Raw genomic sequence first — 17,778 nt, 5'->3', positions numbered from 1 at the left:
GGATATAGGGGGAGTCAATGGCAGACATAGAATATATTAAATACTATGTTTCCGTTAGTGTATAATCACCTGAAACTAAGACTCGTTGTGTTTTCGTTAGCTTAGAATGATCCCTTCATATCTACATAAAAATAAGATATATATATATATATATATATATATAAACCCAGACAGTATTTCATTCTTTACTGTGATGCCAATCAAGTCACACCTGAAGCATTTACTCTTCCTCTGATCTATGGTCACATCTTGAAATTCAATAAGTTATCCTTTAGATTTGTTATTGTCAGCTTTACTGTTTATTCGCATAAAAACAGTTAAAACCAATAAAAGCAGGATAACCACCGCGTCACCCGGCTTCATCTTGAATATCAAGAAGCTGAAACTGGTAGAATAAATATCCGCACACTTCAATATATGCAGAGAAGACTTTATTTTTAGTTTTCGGTCCTGATGAAGGTCCTTTAGACCGAAAGCTGAAAATAAAGAATTCAAATCATTAAGAAATAAATGATGTACTGTATGTTTATTCATATCCTTGCTTTGATCAGAGAAAAATGTATCTTGGCATTAGTAGTTTTAATTATCGGTGCATCTATGTGTGAATTATATATATATGTATATATACAGAATACCAAATACTGTGAAAAGAACACTGATTATTTCGTAAGAATACCAAATACAATCATATCTGTGATCAAAATCATCCGCAAATATACATTCCGGTACAATCTTCACTGGATCTTTTTTCCTCATGCAGCCACTTATCATTATGTGTCAGCGTTGAGGTTAACATTTTGACCCCACATCAAAATGTGAATTACCAACAAAGCTGTAATTGTATTACATCCAAATAGGCAGCATGCACAGCAACATAACAAAAACACTAATTTTTCTCCCGTAATCAGGGAATTGTAATTATAAATAAGAGCACTTTACAAGAAGGCTGCTGTCATTATGAAAGTTGAAATCATTAACCCTGCCAACCTCCCACCAATCTGATTCATCAGCAGGAATCTTAACAAAGCAACGAGTACGAGACAATCAGAGGCAGCGCAGAGCGGCTCTCATTGGAATGTGGGCGGGAGAAGAAATCAATCAAACTACAGAAAATCACAGGCTGCGCACCTGCCAATGGTTGTGATGAGAGGGCACTTCAGCATTTCCACAAAGGAAAGCCTCTCTTTGCATTACACTCACTGGTTACGCTTCCTCTTGTGTATCTGCTGTCTCAGGACATACAGCCCACGTTGGTTGTTCTCCAGAGAAAAGCCTGAAGATAAAACCCCTCGGCTCACTCGCCCCCAGGGTCGGACGCGGAGCAACAGCCGTGAAGTTGGAGGATATGGTGCGTGTCGCTCGGGGACATCTCAGCAGGACGGATCCTCGAACGTCTCAGCTGGTTGACTCTGTGAAACAGCTGCTGCTGTAGGACGGCTTTTCTTTTCTCTACGCCGCCGTCCTGCTCACCTTTTCAGGTCATTTCAATTCCAACGAGCTCAAAAGGAAAAGAGCGGCAGATAAAAGCTTGTGTTTGTCGTCCTGTCAGTTACGCCACACAGACGGTGTTTGAATCTGCTGGAACATTTTATACGTTGAGATGTTGGAAGTAAAGAGCAAATTATGAGCCCCAATCTCATTTAGTCACCGCTCTTTGCAGTCAATAATAACGTGTTGTTTTAAATGTATTGGTATTAGTTTTTTATAAAGGAAGAGATGCTCCTTTACGTCTCAGCCAGATGGAGGGCCTGCAAATATCAATACGAATATACTAAGGCTATTAACAACAAGAGTAATGAGGACTCATTCTGCAGTTGGGGCTGTCCAGTTTTACAGACTCGGCAGTATTTGGGGAAAATGCATTTTAGGCAGCAGTTCACCACAAGGACAAACTGGCAGCAAAGCTGACACTCCACACAGTTTCTAGCTCTTAATACACCAAAGTCTCCATGCACAGTTCTATCCTGGCATATGTAATGTATTACTTAGTCTACTATATGCAAATTTTAGCATTAATTATCTTAGTAATCAGTTTTTTTGTTTGCTTTAATGGGCTGCCTAGTAACAGGACTCTAGACTTAGGCTGTATCACAGATTTACTACTTATATATAATAGACACTCGTCTATTAAATGCAACAATTGCTTTGTGGGACTGTTGGCAGGAAGTAGGACAGCGTGTCCTTTTCACACTGATAATGAGGTGTTGTTCTGTCATAATGAAATGGTGGCGAGTGAATTTAGAGAACTATGGCAGCAAAGAGTGATGCGGCCTCTATTAATCTCTCCATGAGTAACCCATAATCTGTCTCTTAGCTTCTACTGTCTCACATTAATGAGCGGAGCGGGGCAAGTTTTATCTGCATGTTTTTCAAGATTTGCTTTCCCGCAGGATTCGGGGGTTGGCAGGCTTCAACGATTTTCCAAGCAGTGTTTTCCATTGTTTAGTGTCTTTATGTTTGTGTGTGTGTGTAATTGTAAGAAACCCAGTGTTGTGATCTGTGCTGCAGATGAAATAGGTTGCAGGAAGTGTGGACTACGTTTGAGCCGTATTCATGGGTGGAAAAAGCAAAAGGGTGAACATGATGACAAACAGAGGCCGAGCGCTTTTGTGTTTGGACTTGTGCTCGATATTCAATGAAGAACCACATATTCACTGCCAAAGGCCATGCCGCTTAAAGGTCTGCCATGTCAGTTAGCATAGAGATCACGGGGGACACAAAGCCCAGGAAAGACGTTCACACTGAACATGTGAGAGTCTGGCGTTCTGCAGAAGGGCATTGTCTTCGCTCACATCACAACACAGTGTCACCTCGGAAAGAGGAGTAAAGACAAAGAAGGACAAATGTAAAATAAAAACCTACACGTGTCCGGTCTCGTGAGCCACGACGAAGGCCGAGGAGAAGCCGTCTTCGTGGTTGAGGGTGCAGCTCCGGACCGGGTGGCACATTCCTGTGACCGGAGCGTAACCTGAAGCACAGCAGGAGAGAGGATGAAGGTTACTGGAAAGAAATTCAGGTCAAACTGACTTCTGTTAAATCAAGAAAACTGTTCGAATGTTGACATGATAGATGATTCCTCATGATCGGATTTGAACGCGATAAGTAATTGTCTACCACTTGGGGTCCTCTCAATCAAAACAATGACATAAGACAGAGTTCGGTGATATCTTGATGTGGGAGTTCACCACCGTTGCTTTCTCAGGTTAGGAGTCCTTCGTACTTGATCGTTCATCTTAATTACTCAAAATATAGCTGACTTAAACTGGCTAATATACATTCAGTTTCAGCAAGCTGATGCCTGGTTGACAGCCTGGGAAGTTAGAGGTGAGCGCTGCATCAACATAAATTCATTGATCGTAAACATCCAAACCATCTTTTTATCATTTCTCAGTCTGATTGAGCTTCTTGAATGAATGGATGCTTCCTCTCTCCAGAGTTTTGGGTTTGAATTTAAAGTTCAGACTGGTCTGTTTGTTACACAATAAGAGAATTCATGTTGAAACAAACTGGCACTGAAAATAAAAACCAACAAGAAATTAAATTCATACTGAAGTTGTTTAGAAGGGGATTAGTTGGTGCACTTTTCAGTGGAACGTTGTCGTCCTTGCATCTACACCAGAACGGGTGAATCTTTTTTCATTGATTACTCTGTAAAAACGTCTATTTTGTGAAGAGCGTGCGATTTCCTGGGATTTCCGTCTTAATTAAAACGTCCTGAAACCAATTGGTCCTCTAATCAGCCGGTTTCGTGTTGGCAAAAAGACCCGACTGAAATACAGGAGGTGAAATGTTTGAAATGCAGACTTGTGGTTTTATAGAAGGAAGCAGAAGTTGGAAAGAGAATGAGAAAAAAACGATCAAATATTGTATTGAAGGGGATTTTAAAGAAAAAGACGAAGGTCCGTCGGAGAAAAGAGAGCAATATGAAAAGAGACACAGATTACATGCTGACAGACTTTTTTCCATTAAAGCCCCAATAGCACTGCAAGTCAATCCAACAGAAGAGATGATGTCGGCTGTCAGCAATATGGATGAATAAGGTACATTTATTCTCTGGTTTCATCAAACACTACCTTTCCCTCTGAATATGACCAGAGGGCTCATGTGAATGCACAAATATTGGATTATTCCTCTCATTTCTATTAAAATCGAATGCGGTGGTCGGATCTGGCAGGTCGGGTCAATAAGGTGGGATTACAATGATATTGAACAAGATGTTGAGGGATCAACTCTTATCTCAGGAACAGGCTCAGAGATAAACAAACATGTCATTGAAAGTTGCACAAATGTGAGGTGTGGATGCAGCGTCTGCCACTCGTACCGCCCAGACCAGAACAACACAGAGGCTTTAAAGTGGCAATCCTTAGTGAATTACAATTTCTATTTGAGTGAAAACAAAGGAATGGTGCTTAAAGTTTAGCTGTCTGGAGTTCGGGGTTGTGTCTGAAATTCCATGCGACAGCATTTTATCTTCTCTGTGAATGTAGCCTCAGACACCCAGTTTGTAAAACTGCAAATATATAAATATTTCAATACTTACAGCAGTGGGCCATAGGTTGAGTCACCATTGTGGACAAGGACAAGCCAAGGACAAGGGCAGACTACAGTGCATCATTCGCTCTGCTGAGAGGGTGATTGGTTGCAATCTGCCGTCCCTCCAGGACTTGTTCGCTTCAAGGACCCTGAAGCGAGCACAAAAGATTGTAGCCGACCCCTCTCACCCTGGACATGATTTGTTTGTGCCCCTTCCATCTGGCAGGAGGCTGCGGTCCATCGGAACCAAGACCTCACGCCACACAAACAGTTTCTTCCCGTCCGCAGTCAGGCTCATTAACAAAGCCCGGGTCCCCCACTGACTCTGACATCCCCAGGACATTTCCTTCTGGTCTCTCCTCTGCACATCCCTGTTTCTTTATTTAAACACTCTCGTCACTTTTAACATTTCACTTACACTTCACTTGTTTTACAGTCCTGGTATCTGTTTTGTTGTGCACTTTATTTTATATTTTATTCTTTATTGTAAATTTTAATATGTTTCTATTTCTTGCACTGTGTTGATTGCTGATAGTTTAATGTTATTGTTTATTGTTAAATGTTACGCACCACCCGCCACGACAAATTCCTTGTAGGTGCAAACTTCCTTGGCAATAAATGGTTCTGATTCTGATACTGATTCTGATTGTGTTCATTCTTTCGGTGATAGATTGTCAGACATTTATTTCAAAGAAAATATTTGAGATTGCCGCTTTAGATGAGACAACAAACACCTCATGAACCTGCAGCCAGCAGGAGGATTTCAACCCACACAAACCATCTATTATAACCTTTGTCTATTGTCCCGATGAATGTCTCTGGCTGTTCTGAATAACAATACACAGCTCTTCCTTCTTTCTGTAGATATGCAGTATGTTCCCAGATATATATGAAGGAAAACAAGGGTTAGTTGAATTCATAAAAAAAGACAATAAATGGAGGTAGGTAAAGCATAGATTTCATCAGTACCACATGGATTTTATCTCCTGTATGTGGTAGCTAGTAGGCGACTTCTCAATTTCAAACCATCTGCTGTTTCAGCACCACGGCCAGCACCACAGATTGATCAATACACAGCACAGCTACTTAAACGTGCTGCTGGAATCACAGTCTGCGCCCGCAGAAGACTACATTTCAGAGCCGTGGTCGGGGCCATAGATGATATCAAACCTCCATCAGATGAATCCTCAATGAGTCAGGCGGAGGAGACCAATATATTCAACTAAATGGATAGAAGGTTAAAAAGGGGGGATGAGTTTTGGTCATTTTGGATAGCATCCCCCTCATATTGCCTTCTGTTGGTAGCGACCGTGCAGCTAACATTAGCAGATTCTGTGACTAAATCTTAATCCTACCGCTGACTTCAGAGATAAACGTGAGGCTGAGCATTAACCCCTTCAAGTATTGCTTCCTAAAATTATCACATTTTTACACTTAGAGTCTACAACATGTCTGAAGCTTGTAGCTTGAGCCACAATGATCCAGCTAGCAGTGAAAGCTAATGCTAACACACCTCACAGGTTTCACGTAAAGTATTACATCTCTGAGCAAACTGACAGTGGTGCTAACTAGCTTACCTGGCTAACATTAGCCACATTGTAGGCTACTTAGAAATGTTTTACATTTTTTATAATATTAAAAGCTTTGACGTTCATTCATTAAATGGTGCCAATTCGGTCATTGTATCATTGTGTTGTAAATAGTACTGTCGTGTTTAGGAAATAGTCATCAGTGGGAGAAAAGCCACTGATTACAGCGATACTTCATTCCAAATGAAAATAACAATTTAAAATGATCTTTTTCATAATATCTATAATTTTGGTAGCTGACATTTGACAAATATCCATTTGTTTGGACATTTGTTTTTTAAACGCTCCTTGGCACTCACAGTTGACTTTTCTAATCTATTCAAAGTCTTTTCACCAACTTCTGAGTTTTTAATGAAAGAGCAAGATCATGTTTTTAGTTGCTCATCTTCTGGAGGACTGCTGAGGGAGTCTACAGCCCTGGAAGTTTAGGGAATTCAAGTGACTCTGGAACCCTTTAGTTTACACCACAAGTAACTTGCACCACAACACTTCATACATAAGTAGCCAATTATAAGCCCACAAATGTGCTTTAAAAAGGACAATCATGTTGTTGTGCTTCTGAAAGCTCTTCTCCACGGGACAGAATGGCTTGCCCCATTTCTACGTACATTTGGTAGTCCATTTAACTTTTCCACCTTACAGAGTGAAACGCCTCACTTTAATGCACTCAATGCACTGCAGAGCCGTTCGTATTGAGACAGCAGCAGTTATTCTGATGAGCCGTCTATATGGTAAACCTATATTTAAGTTGTAATAACAGGTTGTTTTAAGCTGGACGAAAGACCAAAGAGGACCGTTTCCATTGTGTGATGAAACAGAAGTGAAGGGTATTTGATGGTAATTAACGGCTTACGTGTATAAGCAGACTTGCTGAAGGCTTAGCAAATGCAGGAGCACAACCTTGACAAAAGCTCCGATGTAATGCAGCGGGAATAGCTTTTTGATTGTTGTACTTTTTGATGGATGAGATTTGCTATTTAGGGAACTGGTATTTCCATTCTATCGTTGCCATCAACGGTTTCCATCAACCTCTTTTTGTGTGCTCGCTGTCCGCGGGGCTGAATTCTGGTCAATTGTTTTGTTTATATCCGCCTGTGAAAATGATTCAATCTCAAAACATGTCACACTCAAACAGAGAGGCTAAATGGCATCTTTCTTACAGCGTGGCTGCGGGCTTATTAAAATGTAACAATGGCTCAAGGGAGGACTGCAGGGTTGTGATTGTAATGTAGGCGAGCTGTGGATGTGTGTGTCCCCCTCCCCCCCAGACAGCATTGAAATAATTCCGCCTTTGATTAGCAGAGTCCTTCGGGAAGCCATGAAGCCAATCATGTCTTTATATCCTTCATGACTGGCTGCTCGATGTGGGAATCATCATACTTGATTGATTTTCAAGCAGGCAGCAGCTATTGGCTCATTCCTCCCAATAGGTTCCAGCTTGAAACTGATACAACAGAGTAGCCGGAGTGTATGTCATTGAATCACCTCGTATTCACACAACTCCAACACAAATGTCCTGAACATAAATAGAACAATTCAATTCAACAATGTATTGTTCTCTTCACTGTTGGGGCATATTTGTTGGCTGGCTGTGGACGGAGATTACGAGCACACATCTTCTCTCCCGTGTCTTGAACTTTACTGGTAAAAGAAGGAGAAGGAACTTTTGGTTTCTGCACAGATATAAAAGGAAGACAGCAGGGTGGAGGAAAGAAAAGTTCACTAAGTGTTGTCAATTCTTTACTCCTAAAACCAAAGTTCAGTTGAATCCCAAACAGTACAATAAAAAGGTCCGGCACAGAAACAGCCTTTTTTTGTTGTTGCTGCTGCACAAACAGCATGTGATGAAGTAGAATAACTTTCAGCCCATCAGGGAGACTTTATAATCTGGGTCAATACCTCTGAATCACTGACCACATCTCAGAAAAAGATCTGTTAAAAAGGTCTGTTCAGTTGGATGTTTATTATTAAGACTGTAGAAACTTCTATATGGATTCAGAGGCTCAATGAAGAGATGCAATGGTCACCAAGAATAGTAGTTATATACTGTATTTAACACAGAGTACTTTGTACACACATTCGGCACCCCTTGTGCTATTTAAGAAAGCTACTGCAATTACTGAACCTTAAAAAGTAAGTATGGAAACTCAAAGTGTATATATATATATATCATATTACAAGCGCCCACCCTCCAGTTTCCCCTCAGGTTAACACTGTTAGCTCTGTCAGCGCTGTTGCACCATTAGCAGCTAGTTGTTAGCCATGTGGAGGCAATACATATGCTCTTCAATTCCGTCTTGAGCACCTTTTAATTAACAAATAAATAAGACATTATGAACTAGATAATGAAATATATAATCACAAAAAACAAAAAGTTATGTGACTGTCAGCTCATTTAGACCAAAGCAACATTTCATAATATTGTTTGGTAATGTTTTGGTAATATTGTATATTTTATGTGTGCATTTATTCATGATCATTTCTTTAACATGTGATATTGCATACATTGGACTTCCATAACAAACACTGCTTTTTATGAATCTCCATCTACATGCCTCTGCCTCCTATACTCCATGAACGTGAGCATCTTTGCCAGTTGGATGTGTATTGCACATCCCATAACCTTTGGAATTCAGAGCATGTGTTGACATGTCTTCACTGGAATACAGTGCATCCAAATGAGTAATTGCAACAAGCAGGCTTCATTGCCTTGATATACCGTACAGACTGTTCAGAACAGTGGAGCACGAGACAGGCATCACACAACAAACCCACTGTGCTGTGAGTGGCTGCAGTCAATAACACATTGGTTGAATGGTTTCAAACCTGTGTGTTAAATGGTTTTGTGCAGCATTGAACTCAGTTCAATTACAGAGCATCCCTGAAGGCGAGCAGCCCACTTAAACATAGTGTTTGCCTGCTTTTACTAAAATCAGGAGTCAGCTGCTGATCTTCTGCAGTAGCTGTCACTGATGCTTCAATAATAATAGAATAGTGTAATAGATGCAGTGCTTGCCTCGCATCAACATAAAACACACGCACATCTTTCTACGCCTGTTGGTAGCTGGTATAGCCACACTATTTATTCTTTCTCACAACGACGCATCTTTTCTCCAGAGCTACCCATGTAGCTCTGTCAGCTGTGACAGAATCTACAGACCAGAAAATAACAACTCCCCGGAGTCTGAGCCCGCACGGTCGCGTCGAGATCGGTTCGTGCTTCCTGCATCGCCAAATGAGCGAGAGACGGTCTGTCCCTTGACAACCACATGTCTGAGAGCCGGCTGTGCTTAAGCGGCGCTGGAGGACAAATCAGCTTAAAAGTGAAATGAGTTTTCAACTACCAGGTCCGGTTAAGCCAATCCTGGATGATGCAGGTTCACTGTCTCACAGTGCAGGTATTATATTATATTATATTATGTTGTTTTTGTTCACACTAGCCAATTAAAAGGGATCTGTATTCTGTGAACGGAGTGTCGTGAACTCACAGGTGGCAACGTTTTAATAACCTGTCATCCGACAGGTTTAGTGACTCTGCTGTAGCAGCTGCTATTTTGATGGCGTCAAACTTTACCGGCATTTGCAAACAACACCTGAGGTGTTAGTGACTAAAAAGGTGGGACTCATTAAAAGTAACGAGCTGGTTGGACGGGACGTCGGTGTCTTAACACAAGTTTAAGATAAAGTGATTTCAGGTGAGGTAAGTTTAAGGCTGCTCGCTGTGGGAATCGTCATGTTTGATTGATTTAAAGCAGGCAGCAGCTATTGGCTCATTCCTCCCAACTGATGAAACACAGTAACAAGAGGATACATTATTAAAATCCCCCTTGTATTCATAAAACTGCAATCTTGCATTACGTGGCAATAAATGGATGTATTTTACTCTCCACTGTTGGAGAATAACTGCTGTGTGGATGGAGGATCCGAGCACTTAACTCCTCTCCTGTGTCTGTGCTGGTAAACATGAGAAGGAGCTTCAAAAGATTTGGTTTTTGCTCAGAAATAAATTTTCAAAAACAGCGGGACGGAAGACAGCAAGGGTTGCCAATTCTTTACTCTTAAAATCAAAGTAAAGTTGAGTCTCAAACAGAACAATAAGGTCCGGCACAAAAGCAGCTTTCTGCCTCTTTTTCTTGTTGCTTTGAGTGACATTGAAGCGTCAAAAAGGAAGGAATGAGCAGATCAGCCAAAGCCAAAGCAAACAACTTCCTACCAAATTAAAAGAAATGAAATGCAGCTGGTGTTCAAAGAGGCAAATGAAAAAAGTCAGAGAGCAAGTCGAATGGCCCTTTAATAGCATCGATGGTGGACAGTTAGCTGCTCTCATTGTTTCAGGCTGGCTGCTGTGGAGGAAATAAGAAGCAGTCAATATCTGGCGGATGCTCTGAATCGCCCTGAGCCTCCAGACCTTCCAGGTCTGCATTCATAAGAATACAAATTAAGGAAAAGTGTCAACTAATGAAGCCCTAATAAGCATAGGGGTGTTACCCTTGGGAGATCGGTCGTGCTGTTAGCGCTTGATATTGGTATAAAGAGGCTTTCTGATTGGTCGGGGCTCTTTTCAGACAGAAGCCCTGTAGCTTTACCTTGAAACGCTTACTGCATTTAAAATGTAATCACACAGAATCTGGACAGATTTCACTAATGAAGAAATTATTATCCATATTGGATAACCCGGACCACCCTCTCCACCACCTACTGCAGGGACAGCGGAGCACTTTCTCCAACAGACTGATCCAGCTCCGCTGTCACAAGGAAAGATACAGGAGAACATTCCTGCCCTCTGCTTTAGACTGTACAATAAATCACCTCTGGCCAAATCATCCTCCACATAACTACACACTGCTACACTGTTGTTTGCTGGGGTTGATTTTTGCACTATTGTTTTTCACCTATTAGTTCATTTAACACTATTCTATTTCATTGTATATACTGTGCAATTTTGTTGTTTTATCTTATATATTCTATATTCTGATATTTAATTTGTCCTACTCTGTTATTCTATTGTATATATTGTGCATTTTCTAATACTTAATATTTTTGGTTACTCTGTTACTTTGCTTCTTGGTGTGTCTTGCTGCTGTAACATACAAATTTCCCCCTGGGAATGAATAAAGTACATATCTATCTATCTATCTATCTATCTATCTATCTATCTATCTATCTATCTATCTATCTATCTATCTATCTATCTTATGAGAGCTGTGCGATATCGTTGGGGTTCAGATACTGAGCCTCCCAAACATTATATAAACAACCAAAATAAATCCTAACCACGAGATGGATATCCCCCCTTACGTTATCTGTTAATGAATGGATATCTTCCTTCCATAACATGTAGAACTGTCAATGACATGTGCAAAACAATGCTAACAGAGAAACATCAGAGGTCATCAAAAGAGCTGCTGATCTCGTGATATCATCTCAGTAAAAACATGATTATATGTATATTTTGACATGTAAAGGTGAGTATGATTGGGTACAAACCTATCTTAGTGTAGTATTATGATATACCATAATAATCTGTGTGTATGAATAATTCATGTCATATGCATTGAATGTGTTGTAACTCTGTTATGTTGTTCATTCTGTGCACATGCCATCTATTGTACTTCCCATCCCGGGAGAGGGATCCCTTCTAACTTGCATATTTGTATGTTGATGCCAACTTGTGAGGATGGTGTGGAAAACTATTAAAACTGTTGCATTAATGTCAGATTTAAACCAAAGAACAGGTTGCACATTCCCAAGTCAGGCTGCTCTCACTGCTGTGTGTCAAGTTGGATAACTTCCCGTGACTGCATTGAGATGAACCACACAGTGCAGGTCCAAAGTTCTGCAAGGCAGCCGCGCATTCTCATTTGAATGCCGGCGTTTCCTCTGCGGGGGCCTTACCCTGCATCCCCGTTGGGCCGAAGCCTTGGCGAGTCAGGAAAATGGCGTGGTCGTGGTGCTCGGCGTGCTCGAGGTCGCCCTTCTGCTGCACGAACGCCCAGCGGCACACATTCTCCAGGCTCCGTGAAGGGTTCCCCCTTTCGATGAGGCTGATGGACTGACAGGATGGAGAGAGAGAGAGAGAGAGAGAGAGAGAGAGAGAGAGAGAGAGAGAGAGAGAGAGAGAGAGAGAGAGAGAGAGAACCATGACAGAGTAAATGAACATGTTAGTATTCTGTCAGCAGACCATACAATTGCAGAGATTGTTAACCGTCACAGGTGTGAGGAGCATTCTGTGCAGACACAGATTGAACATGGGGACTCTGGGTTTTTTCACAAGTGACCAGTTAACTGAAGTGTCCCCTTGTGTTTTCCCAGGGTGTCCCTCACCCTCTGTGTCTTCTGTCTGTTCGTAGTGTGCGCTCTCACGGCTCATTCACCTCGCCTGTCCAGACTGAACACCTGACCTTCCATCCACTCATCAACCCGACGGTAAATCTAGCTTACTTGCTGTAAGCTGCTTCTCTGTGCCACAGGACCACTGCCTGTGAGTGAGATTAACTGGTGTTTGAAATGGAACTGGTGATGATTGCGAGCGTGAGACGGATGTCTCGCAGGAGCGGCCTCTCCGGACCCGCCGTCGAACTAACCAGGAAATAAACATTTTGATCGCTTCGCCCCTCCATCAAATTCTTTTGTGGGCATCTTTTGAAAGATTACGAATGCGACGGCTTGCTGTAAAATTCATTCCGAGGACGCTTAGAGAAGACAAGAGAGGACGAGAAAGTAGGTGGTGGGGGTTGTGTGTTTAAAAAAAACACTCTCTAAGTCCTTTTGAAATTGCTCTTGTTGTCTGCCGTATATTATCATAAATCGTTATTAATCAGACGTTAAGACGATGTAAGACCTGTTTATACTTTCATAAAGCCTGTGGGTGAAATACACCCAGCTGGGACGCAGCGTGGAGACTCAACAGTGGGAAATCAATCAGATTAACTTGTGTACTTTATAAGCTGCCTGCTTGGCCAATAAAGCAGTTATTTGACAGTAACGTTAATGAGTAAGTCTAGCTAACATGTAACAAAACGTGAAGCTAGCACTAAATACTTGAACATTATAGAAATATGTAAAGTTGGCACAAAGCACACAGTGTTGCCTTCGCTGTATTAGATACAAATATAAGACAGACCACAAGAGCATTTTGTGAAGGATGTATTGACATGAGTGATTATCACGCATCGACACCTAACACAGAGCGATCAAAATGATTTCCTGGTTAGTGGACGATGGGTCCTGAGAGGCCGCTCCTTCAACATATCCTTCTCCCGTACACGCAAACATCAGCAGTTAATCCGGCACACCTGCTCGCTGTCTGGCCGCGATCCCATCCAGCCGCCAATCTGTGCTCTGCCTCGTGTCTCCGGTCTCCAGCTCCACTCTAACCTCTGACCTCTGGCACCACTAGAAATCAGACTTTCCCCCCACATCCACCTTCATAAACCGTCCTCATCGCTTCACTTTCCTCTTGTCGGTGTCCTGCGTTTGGGTCGGCGAGACAACGTGAGGTTGAAATAACCACTTCTCACAAACACCAGCATGAAAACAAAACGCAGTGTGTCGGTATTTGTTATTACTGTGATGTTGCACATGAAAGACAGCAGACTATGAATAGCAGGCGTGACACTTTGGGAGCATCAGAGCGTTTAAAAACTGTTTGCTCTGTAGATGAATTGGTTCTGTTTGTTTACTCCGGATGGAAACTTTAGACATTAATATTTGTGACTTTCGTTTTTCCCTCTAGTGTACCGTAACAGCCAGCGGTGACGGGTAAATGCTTCACCTCTGGGCTGAGCTTTTGTTTCCCCACAGCAAACACAACACAATGCTGCACACAGACTTTTAAGTGTGTGTGTGTGTGCGTGTGTGTGTGTCTACGACATCTCTGTGCCAGGGCTTCTGAAGCATTTGGGCCAATGTTCAGGGTGATTTGTGCTGATCGAGTGCATATCTATATATAATCCCAAACCATCACTTAATCGGACAACAGGAAATGAGACCTGAGCATGTGTCTGTTCTTCACGACGATCAGTGTTGTGCATGTGAACATCATCACATTGTTGGTGAATGTATCCGTTGGCAAACTCTCAGGACGGTTAATGATGCTATGAATGAATAATAATGACACAGAGAATAAAGCACACAGAGTTCTTAGAGGTATCTGCTGATTGTTGTTTAGCAGCAGAACGGTGTTTAAAATGCTGATGTCAACTCCTGCATCTAGATTAGTTACTGTGTTGTTCTTCCTATGGGGACACTATTATTTTCTACTGGAGGTTCTTTCTGGCATTTTCCCTTTTCGTTTTCTAGTCACTGTCAAAAAACAGTGTTATTATTGGCTTCTTGTGTCCAACTCTCTGCTTTCTATATTGCATCCTGCTGCTGCTTTGTAACCCATGTTTGGAGCTGTTGTGTTTTTATCAATACTGCATTTAAACTAAACAATTTCAAAGGCCACTTTCTGTCTTTTACTTTTATTTGAAGTGTGTTTACCGGCTCTGTAGTGCAGCAGCCGTGTACCGACATGCATAGTGAAGTGCAAAGGACCTCTGGCTCTGATGATGTGATGGCAATTCCTTTTCCATTTTCTGGTTTAAATGATTTGTCAATTAATGCAAGATGAAAATAATAGCTGCAGCCCTGTACAAGTGTGGAGGAGCGTGTCTCTAAGCTACAGAACAGTCTCCTCCCACTCACCAATCATCTCTCACCGGAGGAGGCAGATTTTTCCCATCAACAGAAATGGAGTGTTGAACTCACCTTGGCGTAGCCCAGCATGATCATCCTCACCAGGACCACGTTGATGTGGACCCCCAGCGACTCGTCGTGGTAAATCTCGTTCACCTGAGAAGCAGATAAAGATAAATCACTCAAGGTCAGCAGCTCACACAAATAGCATTTCTTTTTAGGCATCTGCGTCATTGACAAGTTGCGCCCCCCCCCATCTGCTTCTGCTTTCATCTCATCAGAGGAAGTGAGCAGGAAAGAAAACACAACATTCTTAACAAATCACTCTATGAATGACTAATCAGAGGCCTGCGTAACCGCTAATTTGTGGTTTCCTGAAGGAGCCGCCGAATGCGGCGAGGATGGAGCGTCCTCACATTACACCAGTAGAAGGGAAACAAGAAGAGAAGTTTTAGTTAGCATCTAAAAAAAAAAGGAGCTTTTGTTTTTTCAGATCCTGTAAAAAAACAACTTCAATTCTTGGCTCTTCAGCACAACTGTGAATATGTGATGACTCAGCTGAGACAAACGGTCATGTGACAGACATTCTGTGAAACTTTGACTGCTAAACACAGAGCGGAGAGGAGAGGACAGGAGAGCAGAGGTATGCAAATAGTTTCATATATATCGTCCGTGGAGCCAAATTTCATTTTTCAACATTGGAAACACTTGGAAGATGTTGTATGTATAGATTTCTTTTTTCAATTTTCGTAAAATAAATGATCAAAGTAGTAGGATTATGATTCATGGCATTATGACTGTGTTGCACTGCACAAAAGATGTGCAGAGCATGTTTGAGTTCCCTCTACTTCTATCCATGATTGTTTTCTTTCCATAAAAACGCAGGACTTTTATACTGTAGTAGAAAAAACGAGGCCACAGAATATAACATACGACAGGTGCAAAACAAACACCCCGAGTTTAAAGGGTTAATGAGACTCTGTTCTAGGCAACCGCTGTCAGAGACGTGACCTTTGAACCGCAGCGAAAAATCAATGAAGCAACAGTCAAATGTCGATATTCAAATCATGTATGAAAGTATGCTGGTGATTATGGCACGAAGCATTTCTGCTCAACTGAAAATAAAAGCAAACCCGACTCGACTCGCCCGGGGGAGTTCTGAAAAAAAGTCAAAGATTTAGACAGAGAATCAAAGCTTGAGTGTGTGCGTGTGTGTGTGTGTGTGTGTGTGTGTGTGTGTGTGTGTGCAGATGCATTGCCATGTCTGGATCTATCTAAGGTGTTTGTGACAAATATAAACAACCAGAGAAGGTATGTTGAATTGCCATGGTTAGAATATATTATTTAGTGCCTTTAAAATGAGGAGCAGGGAGAGAAAGAAGGAAGCGTGTTTAGTATTCAGACCGTTGTTGAAGTAATGCATAGAGACAGTCCCCGCGCTGCTGTACACTCTTCACCATTATCTCCCACAGACCTATTCTGTGGATGTAATCAGCCAGAGGGATCAATTCTCCCTCAGAGGGATCAGCGTCGCTCAGTGTGTCGGTGGGTGTCTGCGACATATTGAATACACTGATGGATTCTCGGTTTAAATGACTCCATGTGCATGGTCCCTGATTGACCTCGAGATGCTCAGCATCATTTTCACCCTGCAGAAAGAAATATCCAAATGCATTTTGATTAAACTGCAATGACGATAATTAAATTATAATGTATTGTATTAGGAGGAATGGTGAGGATTCTGCTGGGAGAACAAACTTAAACACGCTCATGAACGCTCATCTAAGCAGAGAACTCGCATCTGCGTGAATGTGATTGGACGCTGCTAATCAGCTGGTAACCAAGCAGCTGATGTATGAGGTCATGATGGTGAAGCACGAATAGAACCGCTCTCCTGATGTACCGCTAAGCTCCATTGAGTTCTCTCATAGCTCTGCAAATGTATTTATCATGATCATTTTGCTTAGTGAGTACAATTTGGACGTTAGTTTTATGTAGATTATTTTACTTACTACACCGCTACTTACTAAAGAAATTACATATTTGACACAAAATATATATTTTAAAAGGATTTTATTGACTAAAAAATGATTTCATTGCTAGAAATTGTCCTCTAATTGACAAATTAGAGTCGAGTATTAAACAAAACAGTGTAATAATTTGAATTATACGGTAACTTACATGTTAGGATGGTGGTCAGCTACGAGTTGATAGGAGCTGAATAGACATGGAGAATGTTAAAGGAGTAGTTTCGACATTTCGGGAAAGATGTTTTTGCTTTCTGTCCAAGAGGTAGAATGACAAAATCAATAGCATTGTAAATAAGTTGTACATTTGTTTTATGCGTGTATCTTCTTATGGAGCAAAATGAGACAACAGACTGCAGTCCGCTGTGCAACCCTGTACAATGACAATAAATGAACCTTGTAGGTTTTAGCAAACCCTCAGGTTAAGCAGGGAAACGGAGTGAATGGCTTGAGAAAAGAAACTATTTCATTTTGGGTGCAAAACGCATGGAAAACATAAATGAATGGTCTTAATATATTTTTACATTGGCAAATGACCACAGTATTATCCCCTACATATTGTAAATTGTGCAGAGATGTCATGCCTTTCATGACAACTATAAACGAGAACAACATAGATTTTATTGACAGCTGACCTTTAACAGGCTCAGCGTGATGTACGCCTGTGTGTGTGTGTGTGTGTGCGATCGCCCGTCACCTTGTCTTTATCACTGTTGTTTCACCGCTAACCGATCGACCGTACAGCGAGCACCAATCGCATCAGTGAACAAATCACCATCTCATCCAGCTCTCCGGCACCGTTCATGATTGAGAGGAGGCCTCATCAGCAGCCGGCAGCCTTCGGACTGAAGCGACAGGCGGCCGGCGCAGTGGGATTTATCTTCTTTGGGCCAGTGATTTCTCACTGAGTTTATCCGCTCATTAAACAATATGTCTGTTTTCCACACGGG

General features: G+C 41.7%; 1 protein-coding gene across 1 annotated transcript in view; it reads right to left on the bottom strand.

Annotated features, from left to right (window-relative positions):
* The window catches only part of adamts3 (ADAM metallopeptidase with thrombospondin type 1 motif, 3), a 120,690-nt gene that overhangs the window by 38,568 nt on the left and 64,344 nt on the right, over positions 1-17,778 (bottom strand). Inside the window, exons 6-8 of the mRNA XM_031870549.1 lie at positions 14,874-14,957; positions 12,018-12,174; positions 2,863-2,968 (exon numbers count right to left, since the gene is read on the bottom strand). Coding sequence (XP_031726409.1) covers positions 2,863-2,968; positions 12,018-12,174; positions 14,874-14,957 — 347 coding nt within the window. The remainder of the gene's footprint in view (positions 1-2,862; positions 2,969-12,017; positions 12,175-14,873; positions 14,958-17,778) is intronic.

Source organism: Anarrhichthys ocellatus, unplaced genomic scaffold (assembly GCF_004355925.1).
Source record: "Anarrhichthys ocellatus isolate YVR2014 unplaced genomic scaffold, GSC_Weel_1.0 scaffold53, whole genome shotgun sequence".
Taxonomy (NCBI): Eukaryota; Metazoa; Chordata; class Actinopteri; order Perciformes; family Anarhichadidae; genus Anarrhichthys; species Anarrhichthys ocellatus.
The sequence above is the reverse complement of the archived record's forward strand: the minus strand, read 5'-3'. Positions and strand labels throughout refer to the sequence as shown.